General features: G+C 34.4%; 1 protein-coding gene across 1 annotated transcript in view; it reads left to right on the forward strand.

The window, feature by feature from the left end:
- LOC149805350 (DNA (cytosine-5)-methyltransferase 3B-like) overlaps window positions 1–21,358 on the forward strand; it is a 189,504-nt gene that overhangs the window by 144,081 nt on the left and 24,065 nt on the right. The window contains exons 17-20 of the mRNA XM_089949549.1: window positions 2,483–2,628; window positions 15,426–15,511; window positions 18,625–18,706; window positions 19,607–19,725. Of these exons, the coding sequence (XP_089805675.1) occupies window positions 2,483–2,628; window positions 15,426–15,511; window positions 18,625–18,706; window positions 19,607–19,725 (433 nt within the window). The remainder of the gene's footprint in view (window positions 1–2,482; window positions 2,629–15,425; window positions 15,512–18,624; window positions 18,707–19,606; window positions 19,726–21,358) is intronic.

Raw genomic sequence — 21,358 nt, forward strand, 5'->3', positions numbered from 1 at the left:
TGAATCCAAGTAATTTGAAATAACTCCAAACAAGTAATTTGAAATAACTCTAAATAGGTAATTTGAAATAACTCTAAACAGCACAACATAACACTTTAACTGCCCAACTTCTTCTTAAACATCAGCAAGGGTCATGTGATCATCCCCTGGAAGTTTCTGGTTGGAAATTCTTGTAAAATATCATTTCCACCCTGAGAAAACCAATCATAAAAGAAATAAAATTAAAAAAAAGTTGTCTACATCTTAAACCCACGTAGTCCCATTGTGACCTTAACAACAACCAATCATTTTAAAATAAAATAGAACTTTCTTTACTAATTCTGAACTTAGGTCAGAATTTAGATCAACACCTGTTGTTTATAAACTAACAGTCAAGGTCAATCAATTTTCTGAAAAAGTATCATCTCTAGTGAAGAAATTTACAATACAAAAGCATGTAAGAAAAATAAAAATTTAAAACTGACAAACTATTAAATTAATATATATATATATATATATATATATATATATATATATATATATATATATATATATATATATATTAAATCAGATATACGTAACATAATGTGACCATCGATTTCATGCATTCAGGAATTAAATTCCCCTTCCCCCTTTTAAGGCTAGCTTCACAAAGTACATCTTCATCAACCAGGAGTTCAGAAATTTATTTTTGCCATGCTTTACATGGTTTGCTTGTTAGTGAAATACTTCCTAAATCCCAGGAATGATCACTAAATGCTGTAGAATTTTTCTTGATAAACAAATTATAATCTCCATTCCCACTAATAAAATTTACACAAGTCAACTTGACCTGGCATTACTGTACTGTATATATAAGCATTGATTACCATCATTATGTTAAAAGAAGCAATGAAGAAACATATCACAGAGCATATGTGCCCCAAAAAAACTAATTCGGAATAAATATGTTATTTAGTAAAGAGTTTTATTTGCACATAATAATAATAATAATGAGGACTTCGTATAGCGCCTAATCTTTTGAAGCTCTAAGTGATATGATTACAAAACAAACACCACGAAATTAGTAAACATAAAAGCGTGCTGTAAATATTTAAGGTAGGGAACATCATTAGGTCTTTAAGTTTGTTCTTGCAGTCAAAATAGGTGAGTTTTAAGAGCACTCTTGAATGAGATCACTGTGTCTTTGTGTCAAAGTTCAGTGGGCAATTCATTCCATGTTGCTGGGCCCTGGTATGCAAAAGAATGCTATCTATATGACTTTGTTTTCATAGTGGGAATAATGAGTATATGATTGTCAGAAGAGGAGCGTAAGTATCTTGCTGGTGTGTACACATGGGTGAGGTCGGATAGGTATGTTGGACTGGAGTCCATCAGTGAAATGTAGCACAGAGAACAAATTTTGTGTTTGATTCTGGATCGAATGGATAGCCAGTGTAGGGTACAGAGCAGCGGGGAGGTGTGCTCTGACCGTGGTACTCTAAGTATGATCTGAGCAGCAGTGTTTTGAACTTTTTGAAGTTTCTGGAGCAGATATTGAGATGAACCAGACAGAATTTAGTTACAATAGTCCAGTCTTGAAAGTAGTAATGAACACACAAGTGTTTTAGTGGCATCAGCTGGAAGATATTTGCGAATGGAGCTGATGCGTCTCAGGTCAAGATATGCATCCTTGCATATGTTCATGACATGTTGGTGCAATGTGAGAGTACTGTCCATAGTAACACCTAGGTTTCGTACTGATTGTGTGAATTTACTGTTGGCGTTGCTGATATTTATTGTTTGAGGTAAAGGATGTGAATGAGAAAGTCTTTGTGTTGTGATCAGAATGGCCTTGCTTTTATCATCATTCATCTGCAGCTTGTTACATGTCATCCATGATTTCACATCAGAAATGCACTTCTCTACACCTTGTATGGTAGCATCAACTTCACTTGGATGGCTTGATTTGTATATTTGGGTGTCAGCGTACAATTGGTGAAACACTGGATGATGATCTATGACACTTGAGAGTGACTGCGTGTATTGAATGAAGAGAACAGGTCCAAGAACAGACCCCTGTGAACACCACAACATAGATCAACTGGGCTGGAGTGTATTCCATTTGCAGATACAATTTGTGTCCTGTTGACCAAGTAGGACTTGAACCACAGTAGGGCTGTATCATGAATGCCAAATACATGCTGGAGACGGTGAAGTAATATATCATGGTGTATTGTGTCAAATGCTGCAGACAAATCAAGGAGGGTGAGGACTGTAATCTTTCCACTTACCATCTGCATGATCAAGCAAATATGATCATATTGGGTGTGATCTTAAAAGGGGGCTGAGAGGATGATAAAAAAGCTGCTTTCTGTTGGGGTTGGGAAGTGAAAAATGGGAAAACAGTATATGTATTTTGCTGGTTAAATCTAGTTTTGCTGGTGATTGACCATTTGTTTGTATTTTTTCTGATATTTTCATGTTGCTCATTTTGAGACTTATCTATTAAAATATGTTACAGATGGCACAGGGAGCCTTTTCATTGATTTTTTGCGGATTTTGTTGCAAGTGATGAGACTTTCCATGAATAGGCATGTATTCTGGATGATGGAGAACACTGCTGCCATGAAACGAGAGTATAAAGAGATTATCTGCAGCAATTTAGAGGTATGTGTGCATATAGAAAGTTTTGTTTGAAAAATAATTGGACAGACTGGATTTAATAATTTCACTCAGAGAATGTTAATGTTAGATTTCTGCCTGAAATAAAATTCCGCCTGAAATCCTGTGCAACATTTTCCATGCAGACTTAAGGCGCATTTCAGATGGATTTTTGTAACCATTTTCTACCTAAACCATAACTTAACCCTTCACCTCATAGAGCATAGTGACAAAATACAGCGTGCTATAAATAGAACACATGTTACCTAGTCGACTGCATACGCATAGGCCTGCCTGTGAACTGTTAAGCAATGTAGTGTATGTTATGTTTAACAGCAATTTTAACCATTTTACATTTTTGGTACACCTCTATTATATGTGGAAAAATTAAGAGTAAAGTCCGATTGTTATAGCCGTGTAATTATTTTTCACGGAAGAATTTATGTGCTTTAAAATCTTGAGAGAACTCGTTCACCGTCATGTCAGTGAGGCCGCGTGATCAACCGTAGCTGCCATTTTCCATACTGGAAAATTACATGTTTTTCGTCTGCGTCTACATCACTAAGTCATCTGAATTTGATATTTTATAAAAACTAATTGCTGCCTACATCAATATCAGAGCCTTTACCTAAGTTATTGAATCTTTCATAGTTGTGATTCTAATCATGAAAACTTGAGTAAATACTGAATGAAATCCACGACCTCCATTTTGGAGAGTGGAGATTACGACTCAGTTACTTTAAATAGCAGATATCGACCAGTGCATAAACAATGACCACGTGATCTGACATAATTGTCAATCGCAGAAATGAATGTAGAATTTAATAGGGGGATTTTCCCTGAAGGTGGCACCATGAAAACCAGCTCAGAATGGCTGATGTTTACAGCAGGCGTCAAAAGACACTTCCATGTGAATGGAGTAGAGGCGTCCAAAGGCACTTGCATGAGGTAAAGGGTTAAAGCAGCTTAGGCGAATTTTGGGTGGACTTCAGGTGGATTTCTGGCGGAATTTTAGGTGAAATGCGCAAATTAGTTGTCCTTAGGTTCTGCTTAAACAAAAAAATACATCTAAGATTTCCACCTGAAATGGAAATCTGCCTAAGGCAGAGGTGGGCAAACTTTCCAATACAAGTGCCGCATACACAAATTTACACATTGTCGCGGGCCGCATAGTTCATTAAGTAAAATAATTAATATTTGAAATAGCAAAAACAAAAGGTTTTTCTAAATAACATCTAATTAATTTTCAGTTGTTAATATGCTATTAATATTTGAAAACTTAAACTTCAAAAGAAGCACATTTATTTGATAAACAGAGTAACATAAACAGAGTCAGTGTGAATGATGACTTGTTCCTAGGCCGCATGAAAACCCTTGGCGAGCCGCATGAAAGCCCTTGTCGGGCCGCATGTGGCCCGCGGGCCGTAGTTTGCCCACCCCTGGCCTAAGGTGTCTGTCTAAAAAATGGCTGTCTAAAATGGCCACATAAAAATCATCCAGTAAAAAATTTATTTAGATTTTAATAAACATCCTAATGATGCTTTGAAATTATTTGGAATCAATGATGGTCACAATAATTTTTAAAATGGATGATGAGTTTTATTTTGAAAGACATTATCAAATAAGATTTAGGTTTTTCTTGTCCTCATTTTCTTTTTTGCATACAAATCCTATTCTATGATGGCACCATTTATGTCTTTTTCATTTCACTTAAAATTTGGTGAGATTTTTTGTAAAAAATTGACCAATGGTGATATTTTACTAACATTTCTTTGAAAGTTTGGTGAGATTTTAATAAAGTTTTGACCATTATATAGTATTGTACTGAAGGCTCAGTAATTTTTCACAGACATTTCAGAAGATTTCAAATAAATAGTGAATATGAATTAAACAGGACTTTATTAACCAGGGTAATATTTCACTGACCATGAAAATAAATTATACAGCTGTTATAATTACATGACATCCAAGAGATATGGGAATTGTACTGCAGACTTGACTATTGAATGCACAGACTATGATAGTGTTGTGGTCGCTTGAATGAGTTTTTGTTCCATAAGCAGACGTGGCAAACATTTATCATGATATAATTACTCATATTTTACTCTAAATCCTAACACAACTAGAATATTTTGATAATATACACAATAATGCCTCACGATATTAAAAATGATTCTACTTTTCGGCCAAGAAAATTACGCAAAGATATGATTATCTTTGATAGACATGGGTATGTGGCAACAATTCCCAACAGTGATTTATATGTTGTCCCTCATTAAATTCTGGAAGCAAATCAGTTTGGAGTTATATAACTTCGAAATCATCTTGGTTGAATTCCTTGTCGTATTATTTAGCTGTTTAGCTGCTACTGTAAAGCTGTTAATTGTAGTTCAAATCTTTATGGCACAAATTGTAAAATGATAGTCCTGGCATTCAGTTAAAGTTAACCAATCATGTTCCCATTGGTTTTGCATTCAAGCTATTCTCATTACTGCATATTTTTCAAATGATTATATAAACACATATCCCGCTAGAAAATTTGAAATGTCAAGCAGGCTCATTTTCCAATAAGTTCTGTTATGTGAAGATTCATTGGACAAGTACCAACTTTTGACCAATCAGAAAAATGTTTACTATGATTATATTTGTTAAATACTATACAGAACAAATACCTATTAAAAGGATGATTGTGGAATGGGACTGGACAAAATCAGTTTCAGGTCGGGAGAAAACTGAAATTCTGCTTTAAAATGGAAAACAAGAAAATAATCTTCATTGAGGGCAGTTAAATCCACTTCGAGTTAAAGCAAAAAAAGCAACCAAAAAAAAAACAAAACAAGAATAACAAAGAAAGATGTGGAAAGAAATTATTGTTTCCAATTTTGACAATAATATTACAGCTATCAGAAACAGGAAATAAAAATGTTGCTGAAAATCATTACACTGTACAAGAAACAAAAAATAAATTATATTAAAATATGATAAAGGATTCTTTTTTTTATCAGTAAAGTAATATTTCTTGTTGGTAGTTTTTATTGAAAGGTCATTGATATTACAATCACAAAATAACATTAGAGTTTCAGAAATTTTGGCTTAATCTCGGTGAAATTTCAATCACAAAATCTCTTTGATATTTTGAAAAAGTTTGACAAAATCTCAGTGAAATTTCACTGAAATTTGGTGAATACCATACTTTTGGTGAAAAAAGGACATTTGAGTGAATGTCACTGACATTTCACTGATTTCACTAAAACTTCAGTCACATTTTCACTAGAGTATGATTTTTGTAGAACATATTTTAATAGGAAGCACAAAAACTTACTTCTCAGAGTAAACATCAGATCAAGTCCAAAATCTACCTTGTATCAAATTTTCCAAGTCCAAAGATTCAGCTATGGAAGTAGTTCTTTCTAAAAAGTTCAAAATTATGCCTAACCTTTCTGCCAAAATCAAAGTCCAAAATCTTCTTGTATACAGATGTAAAATAAACTGGACAATCAGAACTTTTCCGTCTAACAGTTATCCTTTAGGTGGAATATGAGAAACGCTTCACTATTAGATGGATTCCGTTTGTCACCTTAGCCGTATTCCTAGTCTGCCTAAAATCCGTCTGATATTTTGGATTTTTTAAGTGGAATACACCCTAATCCAGCTAAAATCCAGGCAGAATCTGCCTAAAAATTTCATCCAGGTGAATGGATGTGATGACATCATTTGGGTTTCACTGAAAGATTTTGTATGATGATTGGACAAAAATGAAAATGGGGCCACCATAAACGCAATATTTAAAATCTTCTTATTGCCTCTCCTTTTGAACAGAAAGTTGTATTATGAGTGGTAATTTTCCAGAAACACTGAAAGTGCAACGGTTACACCTATCTTTAAGAAAGGAAAAACGAAGGATCCCGGGAATTACAGACCAATATCAGTTCTACTTGTATTGTCAGAATTATTTGAAAAGCATGTAGCCATTCAGGTCTTTACATTTTTGAAACATATTCTCTATTTCATAAAGCGCAATCAGGATTTAGAAAGTACCACTCATGCCAAACAGAACTTACCAAATTAATTGATCTTTGGCTGAAGGAAATGGATAATGGACACATGACTGGTATTGTTTTCCTTGACTTCAAGAAAGCCTTTGATCTTGTTGATCATGAAATTCTGCTGCAAACGTTGAACTGTTACAGGTTCGACAGTCCTTCTTTAAACTTTTTAGATCATGCCTAAAACAAAGGTCTCAACAAGTAAGCATTGGCAATATTAGCTCTCAAACTCGCACAATTCATTCAGGGGTCCCTCAAGGCTCAGTTTTGGGCCCTCTCCTCTTCCTTATCTATATCAATGATCTACCATTAAATAATGAATCCACAAATACAGATTTGTTTGCAGATGATGCAACCTTGTATACATCTAGTTCTGATACTGAAGTTATCCAAATGAGATTAAACTCAGACCTTATTAGAGTCCAAAACTGGGCACAACAAAATAGGATGATAATTAATGAAGGTAAAACAAAATGTATGATTTTGGGGACATCGCAAAAGCTACACAAGTCATTGAACCCAAAACTATCTCTTGCAATAAATAATTATCCTATAGAAAATGTCAAACATGAAAAGCTTTTAGGTGTAACCGTAGATAACAATTTATTATGGAATTACTCTATTGATAAGCTTTGTAAAGCACTGTCAACCAAAATTGCCCTACTCAGCAGAATCAAGAAATATTTACCTATGGAAACTTGAAATCTATACTACAAGTCATATATTCTTCCAACAATAGATTATTGTTCAAATGTATGGTGAAACTGTGCTAAGTCTGAGCTTGACAGGATTTATAAACTTCAGAAACGAGCAGCACGTGTAATTTTAGATGCATCTATTGATCATCTGTCAAAAGTATTATTTACAGAACTCAAATGGTTTAAAATATATGACAGGATAGATTTTCAAAAGGCAGTTCTTTTTATAAATGTCTACATGGAACTACACCAGAGTATCTTCAGAACTTGTTCAGTCCTTTTTCAACACAATACCAGTTGAAATCAATATCACATGGAAACCTTCTAGCACTTAAACCAAGAACAGAACAATTTAAAAGGAGCTTCCAATACTTTGGTACAGTTCTGTGGAACAAGCTTCCACTTCATGTTAAATCTGCTGAAAATATTAGAGAATTTAAGAAGAAATATAATGTGTATGTATGTGCTTCTAATAGATAATGGAATTTAGTATTTTAATACTAAACATGTTAAAATAAACAGTAATTATTGATATCTTGCTATCTTCATATAATGTACATTGTTATACTCTCCTTAAAGGGCCTCAAGGAAGAATAGTCCTTGACTAATGAGTCACCCTCTATAAATAAAGCATTATTATTATTATTACATGGGGTGACCCCAGAAGATTTCTATACCAGTACATTAATGTATAATTGCCTAAAATCGGGAGGTTTTTCATGACATTTTTAAAGCCTTGTTTTCGCTAAATATTGATCCATCTTCCAAATCTAATATGGGTGAAATTCGCAAAAGACGCATGGTTTCTTCCTGTGATGTACCTTATTTTCACCCAGGATGTGCCCTATATTCATATTTGGGTCAGCTGTGGCCATACTGCACAATAGCTAAAGGTTAGTCTTAAATAAACAAGCAAGAAAGCCAGCACGACTAATTTAAAGTTAATTCTTATCGATGCAACTATTTTGTGAAAATGACTGGCCCTCTGTCCTTATTTAAAGAAACCATGTTCTACACTACCATGTGTTACGCAAGCACCAAAAATTGATTGGTAAATAAAGGATTACCAATTTTTTTAAACTAAAGGAACCTAAGTAGGCAGCTTCTTGGTACCGTAAATGTGGGAACTATTTTCCCCTCATATATCAGACCTTATTCCTTTGTTGTCTCGTAAGGCATTTAGTATTGTCTACTATAAAATATACATATTTTGAATTAATTTTTGAGGACACATATGCTGCATGGTATGTATTTTCATTCCTTTTAATTTAATGATGGTAAATAACGTTCGTATATACAGTATAAAAGTGCCAGGTACTCGCTCATGTAAATTTCTTTGGTAGAAATGGAGCTACATTATTCATGGTGATCATTCTTGGGATTGAAATTAATTGCTAACAATTTTATTGTTGTGGTTTATCTTTTGTTCTGGCTTATTTTCTGAATTTTGTATTGTTGTAGGTGAAAAACGTCAAAAATTTATGTGAATAATGTTTAAACCTAATATCCAATTTAGTGAAGAAGTGAATTCTTTCTAGTAATTATTTCATCACGATAATATTCACAGTAGTCCTACATGTAAGACCTAGATGCTGATATTTATGTTTTTGGGTACCAGGGTCTTAGCACTGAAACATCAATAACATGTGCTACGTTTTACATGTAGGACTATATTCACAGGTGATGCAAGAGAACATGTCTTCCGTGGATTGAATACGATAATATATATGTAGGACTTTTCTTTTTTAGGAGAAATTAAAATCGAAGACATAATGTAATAATCTGGAGTTCTCTGCAAAAATTGGGAGATATTATGAAATAGGGTTGTAGGCATGAGTGACCCCAAAATTCTGGAACTTTTTTTCTCTCTCCTCGCATGAGAGTTGACAGGTATGGTGTAAGGTCGCTTACGTCAAAGCAAACTACAACTCAGCTTTAACGGTATTAGCATAATTTTCGAAGGATTATTTCTGAACCTTCATTATTGTATTTTGGAGATGTCATTCAAGTTTAGTGCAGTGGTGCCCATGATTTGGCTCTAGGGGACGTACTTCATTCAGCAGAATGTACTTCATTCAGCGCGTGTTCAAACCTTTGATGTACATGCGGTGGCACCATTATGTAAATACATTCAGTAGCCTAATTGCGAGCATTGAATCAAATCGTATTGTTGTTTGTTGTGTTGTCATACTAGGATCAAATTTTAATGAGTTAGGTATTTACAATTTCAAGGCAAAATTAAAAGGTAATTACTGGTGCACTGATATAAAATGTCCAATGCAATGATGCATAAACAAACAATATTTGAGTCAAAAGGGAGAGGCAGTGTTTCAGCAACTCATGATTGTTCAATTCTTGTCATCGTTCGATCAAATTATGCACAAATTTAAATTAGGCAGAACCAATAAGAAAACAGAAAATTAAATACTTTTCAAACAAGTTAATACCATTGCTTTTTAATAATTATACATGCCATACCAGAGATAAGTATAAGTGTACTTTTTGTTAATATAAGTTTGCCTAAATAAATGCATTTAGAACCACCTACTGCTTGCATCTTGTGATGTCTCGGAGTTGTGGGTCGGTTTATATGTGGGTCATGCACTTTTTAGTGTTTATACCTGTTCATTTGGGGGGGTGGCTTATACACAAATGGGCTTATACACAGGTATATACGGTATAATGTCAGCTTGGTAAGACGTACTTGATCTGACTTGATAGAAGCAATAATATGATCTTGTTATTGCAGCTCCTTCAAAATGAAAAATCACATCAACATGGGGCTTTCTCCAGAAGACTACTTGTGATATCTATTTGGTCCTGAAAAAAAATTGGTGCCAATCATATATATGGCTGCCACTATCAACATATTCAACATCTTTTCACTAATTCTCCTGATTGAATGGTCATATCAACATGGGGTTCTCTGCAAAAGACTTCTAACTGTGTAAAGGTGTCTAGTTTGTCCTAAATGAAAATGGTGCCAATCTTAGAGCAGCTACAGTGGGTAATATAAAAATCTTGTTGCTCAAGAATATCAGAGATGGTTTTAACATTCAAAAGTTAAAAAGAACATCTGGTCTTATCTTGAATTCATGGAAATTCTTGTCAAACAGTGAAGTGTCAGTCCTTTCATAGGACTGTTATTGTTTTTTTCTGCTTTTCTTCTTTTTAGTCAGTAATTTTTAGTGAACTATAAATTATTAATCAAATTTTAAGATTCAACAACTGTTATTTAAAATTTTTACTTTGCAGAATCTTTCCAATTTTACATTACAGGATTGTGAATCAGTTTATGATTTTTGATTACTCTGGTGGTAATTTTGTATCCCTGGAACAACTTGCAATATCTCTCTCATAAATGGTGTACTTAGTGGCTTTACTGATTGTTCTTCTGTGGGCACTAGATGACAACATGATATTTGTCCTCGAAAATCAGTCTGGTCTAAGGTTGTAAATGTATCAGTGGACCATACTGGGTCATTGATGGAATGTTTTTTTCCTTCTGACTCCCCAAGTGAAGATGAATACTGAATCAAATTGTTTCCAAGTAAGTCTAACAAGGGTGTTTGTGAAACTTTTACGGGCAGTGGCCACAGTTTTCATTCAAATTGCTTATGTGGGTTTCAGTCCATGTGTGTGGTTCCATTGTTCATTACTGCTGCGACCAAGCAAAACCATGTCATGCACTTGTGAGATTGTTCTAGACTGCTAGCACTCAGGGTCCAAGATCACTCATGATTTCAAGCACTCCAGGTGCAATTCATCAAAGATTCCATTACATACTAATGCACCAATAGTCATTCTGCTAGTGAATGGTTTAATTGTTCCCCAATAGCCTGATTGTGATGTATATGCCCATAAACCAGCAATCTATGTTTTGCCATCAATGCAGCATGAAGTCATGGCCATTTTAGCTGTGAATGTGTATAGATATGTGTAATGGTATCTACAACACTTGCAGGGGTTTGGCTTCTTTCAGTCTGCTGGCAACATCCACATTGGTTAGCGGATATATGTATGTGCGCCTGTGTACATGACCATTTGGGAGAAATAAGATGTCCACCTGATGAACTTCATTGGGGTCCTGATGCAGGCAGGTGAAAATGACACTGCTTGTTTTGCCAACCATGCTTGAGCTATCTTGTTTGTAACTTTTGTTGCACTCACTAACTTTTCAACAGCAGCTTCACCCTTCCAGTAATCACAGGGATTTAGTATATCTGCTTGTAACCAACACTGTTCTTGTCCCTTTTTGTTTTCTGTTAGACCTCCAAGTGGTGATCCTTCCCAGGAACCACCCAAACCTGGATAAGGTTTCTGTAGCCATGGATGCAAATGCGAAACAGCTAATTGTTCCATGACAAACAAAGGGTCCATGGAAGAGTTCATACTGATGACCTTGTTTTGATCTCTCACTTGCAAAGCAGACCTGCTAACTCTTACAATTTTCCCATAAGTCTTACGAAAGTTACCCTTAAAATACAGACTTACTGCATACAAGCACAAACTACAAAAAAATGATCGTTGCTGAAAAATCTGGATAATTGGTTCATCCATGTTTTATTTGGATCCGACTATCTTAGAAATAGTGAAATTAATCACGGAACCAGACTAACTTTTCAGCAGTACCCCAGATGCTTTAAACTGCACCTATTTGTTCTTGCAAAGCGTCTGCATGATCAGACTGTTGATTATATTTAAAAAACATTAAATGGTGTCCAAAAAAGCGATGCATGTTTAACACAAAGGGAAAATAAGCTTATAGGAAAAGTGTTGATAATCAACACAGAAGAAGGAGTATTGAGATTTTTGTGAATAAAAGCTGGAAAGGACAAAATTATGTTTATGGGACATCACATGCCAATTTGAGTATGTCTCGTAGTGGAAATATGATTGCATTGCTGCCGTCATGTGAAATGGAAAAGAATTTCCAAGAATTATGTCAGGTTGAGAGATATCAGCAAGCCATTGAGTTGCATAGGGTTTGGAACTAGAGTTTGTGCAACTGTACTAGTGGTAAATAAAGTCTACACATACTTTACAAACTTTTCAGTTGAACATAATGTTTATTGTCGATGCATCAAAAATTTAATTACATTTCCAGCTTTACAATAGCACTTACTGATATTTTGTTACATCTTACTGAAAACTGGTCAGTCTTATGGACAAAAATCAACTGAGATGGACTCACCAGGGTTGGTAGGTCTGGCAACATGTTTGTTTTATTTTTACACCTGATTAACAGTTGACCTGCTTTGTATTGTTTCGTTAATTATGTCTTTTATATTAAATCAGATAATGGAAGTTAGCTAAAAGTAAAGTTAAAAGGCATGAAAATCAAACCTGCATAGAGCTTGCAGTCACAGACAGGCCAGATCAGATTGTTTCAGTTGAATTCAATCACTCAACATTTCATTTCAATAAACACTGTTATAAATATTATTTTGCAATACTATAATTAAACTGCCTTAAATTAGCCTACTCATTTACAGATGTGAAAAAGAAAATAGCAACCAAGTGAAATGAATACTTGAGGGAATAAAAGTTTTGTATCACAGATACGGTTCATTATAGAGAAAAAAGTTTGTAGTGAACTGAAATTTCCTGAATTGTCACTCGGGGATGAAAAGAAGTTTCACTTTTACTTGCAGTGAAATCAGGGCATCAGTATTTCATTGATGGAACAATAAAGAAAAATAAAGTTTTGATGTTCACTTTGTTTCACAGAATAAATGTCCCCAATTTAAAAAAAAAAAAAGAAATCTTGTTTTCTTCTGAGTCAACAGCAACATAAAGCAGTGATGTCATGAATGTTGTTTTCACATACTCATCATGGTTGTTTAAGTCTCTTAGAGTAGATATTGGATATCTTGAAAATGAAAGTAATTTATAGAGTGCATTGCCGTGATAAAATGAGTCTTCAGCCATTAAAAAGCCCCATTACCACCACCCAACCACTCCACCCCAAGTTTGTTCTCAATTTAATTCATTCCAGTTTGGTATCTCAATACAAAGGGAAGTGTGATATGATTCCATTTGAGCTCCTAATGTAATGGGACAATGCCATCAACTTGCCTTTATTTGGAATGTGTTGATGATGTAACTTTCAATAAATGGAATACATTTCGACAATCAGCGTTCACAAGTTACCTTGTGAGTTTGGGAAGGTTTATTTTAAGGGCCTGACCAAGTCAGATATCAGGATAGATTCATTCTTTAATGTTGACGTATATCTTGGATGGCAAGAGTAGGTACTGGTGGCTGTTATTTAGTTTTGAAAACTTTGTGTATATGTAAAAAAGGCAAAGTTGTATAAATTATTCAAGGGTAAAAGTTTGTGAGTGGTTTCGGGGTGAAATGATTACGTGATACATCAGTGTATTGCTACTTTTTCCATATTGATACATGAGGTGAAGAACCTGTACAAAACAATTCTTATACAAGTTACTTGAATCTTCAGCAGTCAGAATAATTAGTCACTTGCCTTTTCATTAGTCAGTTAAATTTTTAGTTAAAAAATATTGTTGTTAACAATACTCACTTGCTCACATCGTTTTAAATGTACTCCCCACCCCTTGCCAACTTCATGCTAATTATCCCATCATTAGTTTCAGTCACTGATAACAACAGCATATCAATGTAAAGGAGACATTCCAGACTTGATCCTTGACATGTATGATTTAAGTATTTACAGTTCATTTATTAACCACTTTGACTCAAAGATTTTCTGTTGCTTCATATCTTGACTACTTGGATTGAATTTGGAGGTCACACGTTTGGTGAAGTGAAATACATCAATTTAGATCGGCAATTATTGCTTATTCAAGTCCAGGGTAAAACAATAACCAGCAATCAGATTTGTAGGTCATTCATTACATGACACACTGGAAGTATTGCATTAAAAAAAACTTGATCCAAATAGATACAAAACAATAGAAAGTGGCTAACACATAATCTATAAAGTACTTATATTGTTCATAGATAACAAGTTTGGAATGTCTTTTTTTGTGTTTATATAATCAGCTATTGAAAATGATTCGATTTGTTTTTTAAAAAAATTTGCAGAGGAGCAGATTCTAAACTGCATGAATTATTGTGTTAATTTATGGGAGGGGAGTGTGTGTTGTCACCAAGATTCTTTTTCACTGACAGAAATGAGTAGTCTGGGAATAGCAGTTGTTTTGCATCAGCAGCATGCTATGGGTTTGTTGTTAGTCATCTCTGCTTCCACACTTGAACTTGTTATAGATAAGATTTTCATTGCAAGAGGAAATTTTACTATTTCTAGTGTTTTGAAGATAACAGCCTAATGCCTTCCAAATTCAAGTGAAGACGTGAAATTGGTATTGTGATATTTTAAGGCATTCATGCAGCATAAAACAATGGGTGTGATGGAGCAGTCTGCAATGGCCTAAAAGGTTGAAAAAATATTACTGAAACATATAGTCAGTTTGGAAGTATTTTTAATTTTGTCTTGTCAAGCATGAGAATAAATGGCATATGTTTTTGTAGGGTTTAATGCCATTTTTCAGCACAAGATAGGCTATACATGGTGGCCAGTAGCAGTGGTGGCAGAAGAACCCGGGAAAACCCTGGGAAGAACCAATGACCCACTAGAAGCTACTGGCAAGCATTCTCACATACCTACAACATTGGCCTAGCCCAAGACTTGAACCCACGCAGACAGAAGTGAAATGGCAGTGATCCATAACGGTGAGCAGATTTAGAACACATGTCCAAATGGCAAATGATCAGTGCCTGTGATCTGCATACTGGAAATACAACCAATATGTTAACGCATATAAAGAGCACCACCCCACCAGTGACAGACCCTTGAAAGATAAAAAAAAGTTACAAGGTGTATCAATAATAAATCGTATCATAGGCTGTATATCTTAAATCATATCAGTATGCAGCACAGGTGTATTTTGCTTCACTCCATGAAAATCTTGAATTTTGCCTAAAATATGAGGTTTTCTTAGGTCTTTAAGCAAGTAATGGCAATTAATGTTAAACTCGTAATTGCAAGGGGAGGAAACTTTTGTTATGCTTTCAGCAAAAGCCAGCATTATGGGATGCCAAGTACTTCTCTGCACAGAAGAGAGCACGCTACTTTTGGGGAAATATCCCAGGATTATACAGGTTGGTAAAAGTACAGATTAGGTAGACAAAAGAAAATAATTTGATCATGTTCAAACCTGTTGATTTTATCATACTGTTGACAGATCATTTAAGACTAAAATTTACAAAAAAATGTTGCCCAATTTCCATCTTTACATTCCAGAAGGAACTTGTATATAATTGGCTGATTTAAATATTGGCATATATTTGTTTCTATGTTACTACTGTAACTCTATGGTCATAAACTAAGTAAAGAAAGTGAAACCAACAAGTTTAGTACAATAAAAAAATTAATTTATTTCTCTAAGTTACAAAATGAAAGCCTGAGAGAAACTTACACAATTGTGAATTAAGTCCCAAATCTTAAATGTTCTATCACGAGTCTAAAGGTATAGAATCATCCAAATGAATTCCAGTTATATTTAGTGTGTTGATAGTCTTTGAATGAGTTGATGTACCAGAAGTCTTTATGTATCACAGTTATATTATCCAGATATCTTTGAATGAAATCACGATAATCCCATAGCAGTGTTTTTGTCTAGACTTTCAATAAGTACTTTGTAAATTTCAAATAAATATATGTTTTAAAATGATTACGCTCAAATTGTATTTGAACACAGCTAAAAACTCTGGAGTAGAGATTACCAAAAACTGAAAAACAGGAATGAATAATTTTGTGTACCTCATTCTTATATACTGCCACCTGACCTATGGTGCAATATTATTTTCTTTAAAACTTACAAGCTTGTAAACAATGTCGGACTTCTAGAAATTACAATTTTATGAACAAGGCTAGACCTTGAATTCAATTATCAGTAAACAACTTATTTATAACTTGCAAACGTGACAAATATTAGGTACACACAAAACTCTTTCCTTGAAAATAGACAAATGTAAAGTACACAATATAGATTGAATATATGTAGCATTACCTTACCATTTCTTTCTTGCAATAGTGATTCCTGTATTTAAGGATGTTGATCCAGTCATAAAAATCACTTGTGGATGCTTCTCCTGAATTTATGGTCATATCGATGAGGTATTAATCTCACCTTCAGCATGGTACTGTAGTGGCCATCTCTAAACAAATTGTGTTATCTCTGCTCCCCTTGGTTTTCACTACTTGTTGCAGTATACTGAATAATTGGTTCAGAGTAAAAATGGTGCAGATCTGCCAACCAGTATATCTGTACTTTTGTGAAAAATTTGAAATCCAGACATAATTGTCCTTGGGTCAAGTCAATGGTCATTGATTGTATTTTTATACTTCTTTGCCCTTATGAATAGAGAGACACGTTTTATTATTATATACAAATGAATTTAAATTTAGACCAGACTTTGTATTTATTTGCATTCCAATAAAAGTTTATGGGCAATAATGATTTTGAGGTCAGAGGTCATGACATAAACAGTTATGATGGGAGTTTATTAAACATTTTGTGGATACACCCAAAGAATACCTAGAATGATGCTAATTTAATAACTTTTTCCAGTCTGTAATATACTCCCAGAATGAAACTGAACAATTTGATTTCTATGTATGCCCTTGATTGCATGCTTGCCATCCAGATTTGTTTTTTAATTTTACCCCCCAAAAAACCCTGATAGTCTGTTTTTTAAACTAGAATTGGCATAGATCTTTGAGGGAGTGAGATGGAACAAATTTGATTTCCATCCATATAGGATTTATGCCTTTTGATTTTCTTTTCCACAACATATATTTACAAAGGTTTGTTGGTTTTTAACCAGCTTTGTGTTGAGACCTTGAATAAATGCAACTTTTATCATTCCATGACATTTTACATGAGTTATGACCCCTGATTGCCTATCCATCTGAATTTGGTATTAATTAATCAGGACACCTGTGTCAAATTGGGGCACTTTATACAGTACTATGTTAGCTCTAATATCAGTATAGAAATTTTCTTTTTTAATTTTCCCAGACTTTGATGATTTCTACTTCTGGTAGTCCAACACTATCCTTACCTATTTGATGCAAGACTTTTGATTGGGTAGATGGTTAAGGTATACTGGGGATGCCCTTTACTGCTCATTTATGAGAGAGTATCTTTGGGTTTGAAAATTATGGTACAAAATGTGGTAAGTCAGAGAAATAAACAATAGTGTGGCTGGATGGCTTCCATAATTGAAAGCCTTGCACTAAGTAGGTAAGGACAGTTTTGGACAGCCAGAAATCAAAACCCTGTACATAGACGGAGTCATTGTACATGTATGTTGCTTTAGGGACATTTATCTTGAAATTGTGCTGCAAATTGGCCCATGCTTTTGTTCAAAATGTTGGTGCCAAGTTAAAATCAAGAAGATGTCATTTATCTTGAAATTGTGCTGCAAAGTGGCCCATGCTTTTGTTCAGAAAGTTGGTGCCAAGTTAAATCAAGTAGATGTCATTTATCTTGAAATTGTGCTGCAAAGTGGCCCATGCTTTTGTTCAAAAAGTTGGTGCCAAGTTAAATCAAATAGATTACATTTGTCTTGAAATTGTGCTGTAAAGTGGCCCATGTTCTTTCTTAAGAAAGTTGGTGATAAAGTTGTACACATGTTGTATGTTGGGCCATGTAGTGCATAAAGAGGTTCTATTTTCTCACACATTAATAACTTTAATAACTATGGAAACATATTTTGGTATTATGGAATTCAGGTGAGTTGGTGGGATTTGCATCAGCTCAGACAGAAGCTTTATGATGGAGATTCAGTAAAAAGCTTTTTGACAGTGTATCAACATAAACAAATCTTTGAACATGGTTTATTTATATAAAAAATTTATTATAACAGTTATCTTTTATTTTATATACTTTTTCATGATTTTTTTTATATCTTTACCTTTTATAATGATTACTGCATTGTTTACTTTTATTTAGAAGTTTTGTTAAGGTTTTTGCAATGTTTACCTTTACATTTTTGGAGTTTAACTTTTAATTAGCACCTTAAAGCCATGCTTGTGCTGATATGCTGTTCAACTCTGTACATACATGCACACACATACCTACAGACAGGCATACATGCATGCATACACAGGCATAGATGCATGCATACACACACACATTCTTGTCTTTGATAATATCAACTGAATCAACTGTCTATGAAGACAAATTCTTCCCAACTATATTTTTTAGTACTCCTGCTGTATCGGTAGAACTAAGGAAACCAACTTCACTGAGTTCCATGTTGTCTCCTCTGTGTAATAGAAAGGCCAGGGTGAGTTATCTATAACCCTCTCTTGTCATGTTAGAATAACAATAGAAATTTAATAGATATTTGTGCTTGCTTGGATAAATCTGAACTTTCAGTATTTTCCACATATTAGAGTGGAGACTTCCCTCATATATCCTTTGTGTTTTAGCAGTTAAAATTGTTATTATTCAGATGGGATATTGTTTCTTTGTAGTTTTTCTTGGGTCGCTTAAGTGTACAAGAAAAGATATTCATAGGTTGTATGTACAAATGTTAATACCTTTTCTTTTATCACGTTTAAACCTTTTCTTTTTTCACTCTTCACTGCTCTATACAAATGGGTGTCTTCATTTTGATCAAGGAAAGGAATTGCTCTTGCAGTGAGTTCATTTGTCATGTATTACATGATGCACAGTAAATTTCATTGAGCATCTATGCTAGTCTTTGGAACAACTGCTCAGACTGACTAGATAGACAGCTAGAAATGGCTTAACATTTTAGCTTGTGTCTGTAAATATCAAAAGTATGGAACATCAAGTTGTGCATGTCCATGGAGAAAGAGGCAGCATGACTTAATGCTTGTGTGTTTTACACCGAGGTTTGAGTGGTTACAGGTTCAAGTCCTGCCAGGGTCAGTGATGTTCTTCCTAAGTGTGACACTTTATTTTGATTGCTTTATGAGATCAGGCTTGAAATTATGTTGGTCTCCAAATGGGAGGGGGTAACTTACGATGTGCAGTATCAACAGTTGGAGGGTGGAGTTGGTGGCGATCTATGACATTGGATTTTTTTTTCTCCATCTATATGAGGAAAGTGACATGCTTATTATCACTTCATGCCATAGAAACCTGGATAAAATGCTGTCTTTTGAACCCTTAAATATGTCTGGGTGTCTTGAAACTTAACTTTGGCATATAATTTCAGGTGGAAACTCTACGCACAGTGACGACCAGATCCAACTCATTGATGCAGGGTAAAGATGACATCTTTCCAGTCACGATGGATGGAAAAGAAGACGTTGTCTGGGTTACTGAGCTGGAGAGGTAGTGTACTGTAATTTGTACAGAATAAACTTTTCTTAGATTAAAAAATACAGGAATCGTGCATTCATTCCATTTGGTACAGAAATATGTGCATATGTTTGCCAAACATGCCCTAACACACCCTGTCACACAAAAAACTTGATTTTGTACTCCCAAACCCCAGACATAGTTGTGTTTAGAAAAACATGATATTCCCAAAATCTAACCCCATTTTGTTTTTTCAACATAAAAAATACCCCTTATATTTCTTGACCAGCACAATATACATCTGTAATCTGCAGTAAGTGATATATGAACACTATACAGTCCAGCTCAAATTTAGCTAGTTTGCATAGGTAAATGACAAAAGGTAGAAGTACATCAAAGACACATGCTAAAGAACAGAAGTTATTTTACATCATTGAAACAAATAAGAATGTTGATGCTAACTTTATTAGAGTTGTGATCAGCTGCAACATTTCTTCGATGTTGGATTTTTACTCCATATATAAACTAATAAGAAAATTATTATGGTTGTTTTAATTGTGAACAGGTGCTATTCATTCTTGAAGGAAAAATGTTGAAACATAGTTGTGATGTGGGAAATGAGCCATCTCTGAAAAAATTTAGTTACCAAAGAACAAAAACAGCAAATATCATTGCTAATGTAACTGCACCAGCGTTGGATAAACAAGTAACAGATTTATGCCAAAATAAAAAAATTTGGTCCTGATTGATGATTCTAATGACAAGGGAGGTGACAAGATCATCCCTATGCTACAGCAAATGACTGGAAATTCAAATCCAAATAAAATACAGAGGGAAAAACCTACCGTATATACTCGCGTATAAGCAAAAAAATTTAGGAAAAAAATAAGGCCTGGAAGAATGGGGGTTGGCTTATCTGCGGGTCAAGGTCCAAGTCTGAAATTTTTAATGCTTTTTTCCCTTGATTTTTAGTATTTATTGTTTCTGTCGATCGCCGAAGATGAGATCACATGCCTAATGATGCCACATGGCTCATAAGATTTGTGCTGTCGTGAAGAGAAACAAATATTTTATTTCTAACTTAAGTGGTAGGATAATGAATGAAAAACATGTTTTAACATATTGACGTGTATTTGACAGATGTCCATCCACCAGAAAATGCAGCCATATGTGTATTTGACCCACGGTGGTGCGTATATTTTCCAAAAGAACCGACATATTAGTAATCTCCAGTCAAGTATTTAACCTTCAGCTAATCAGTAATCATTAACTCTACGGTATCGTACAAATGCACGCTAGCTTATTTCAGTGTAAGTATGAAAAGAATCTATGTAAAAAAAATAAAAGAATTACGATACTGAAGGTATATACGACAGACATTTTGATCAAGAGTAGAAATACATGTACGATAGTCTTAAAGGAACAATATCGAGAGGCTCCATAGGGGTTTGTTGCGCGCACGTTTAGGAAGGGTAAATAACAGGGCAATATACCAGTCAGCGTGAATAATTGTAAAACAATATAATTTGTGGAATTTCTTTGAATAGTGATTTAGAAGTAATCGGCAGCCACAGTTTATATACTACTGTTGTTTGGTTATTAGTAAAGCAGTGTGGCTTGTTAGCGTTTGAGTGTTGTATAATAGCTACCATATGCTTAATCTGTG

The sequence above is a fragment of the Sinohyriopsis cumingii genome, chromosome 2 (assembly GCF_028554795.1).
Source record: "Sinohyriopsis cumingii isolate HCF-2022 chromosome 2, ASM2855479v2, whole genome shotgun sequence".
Classification (NCBI taxonomy): domain Eukaryota; kingdom Metazoa; phylum Mollusca; class Bivalvia; order Unionida; family Unionidae; genus Sinohyriopsis; species Sinohyriopsis cumingii.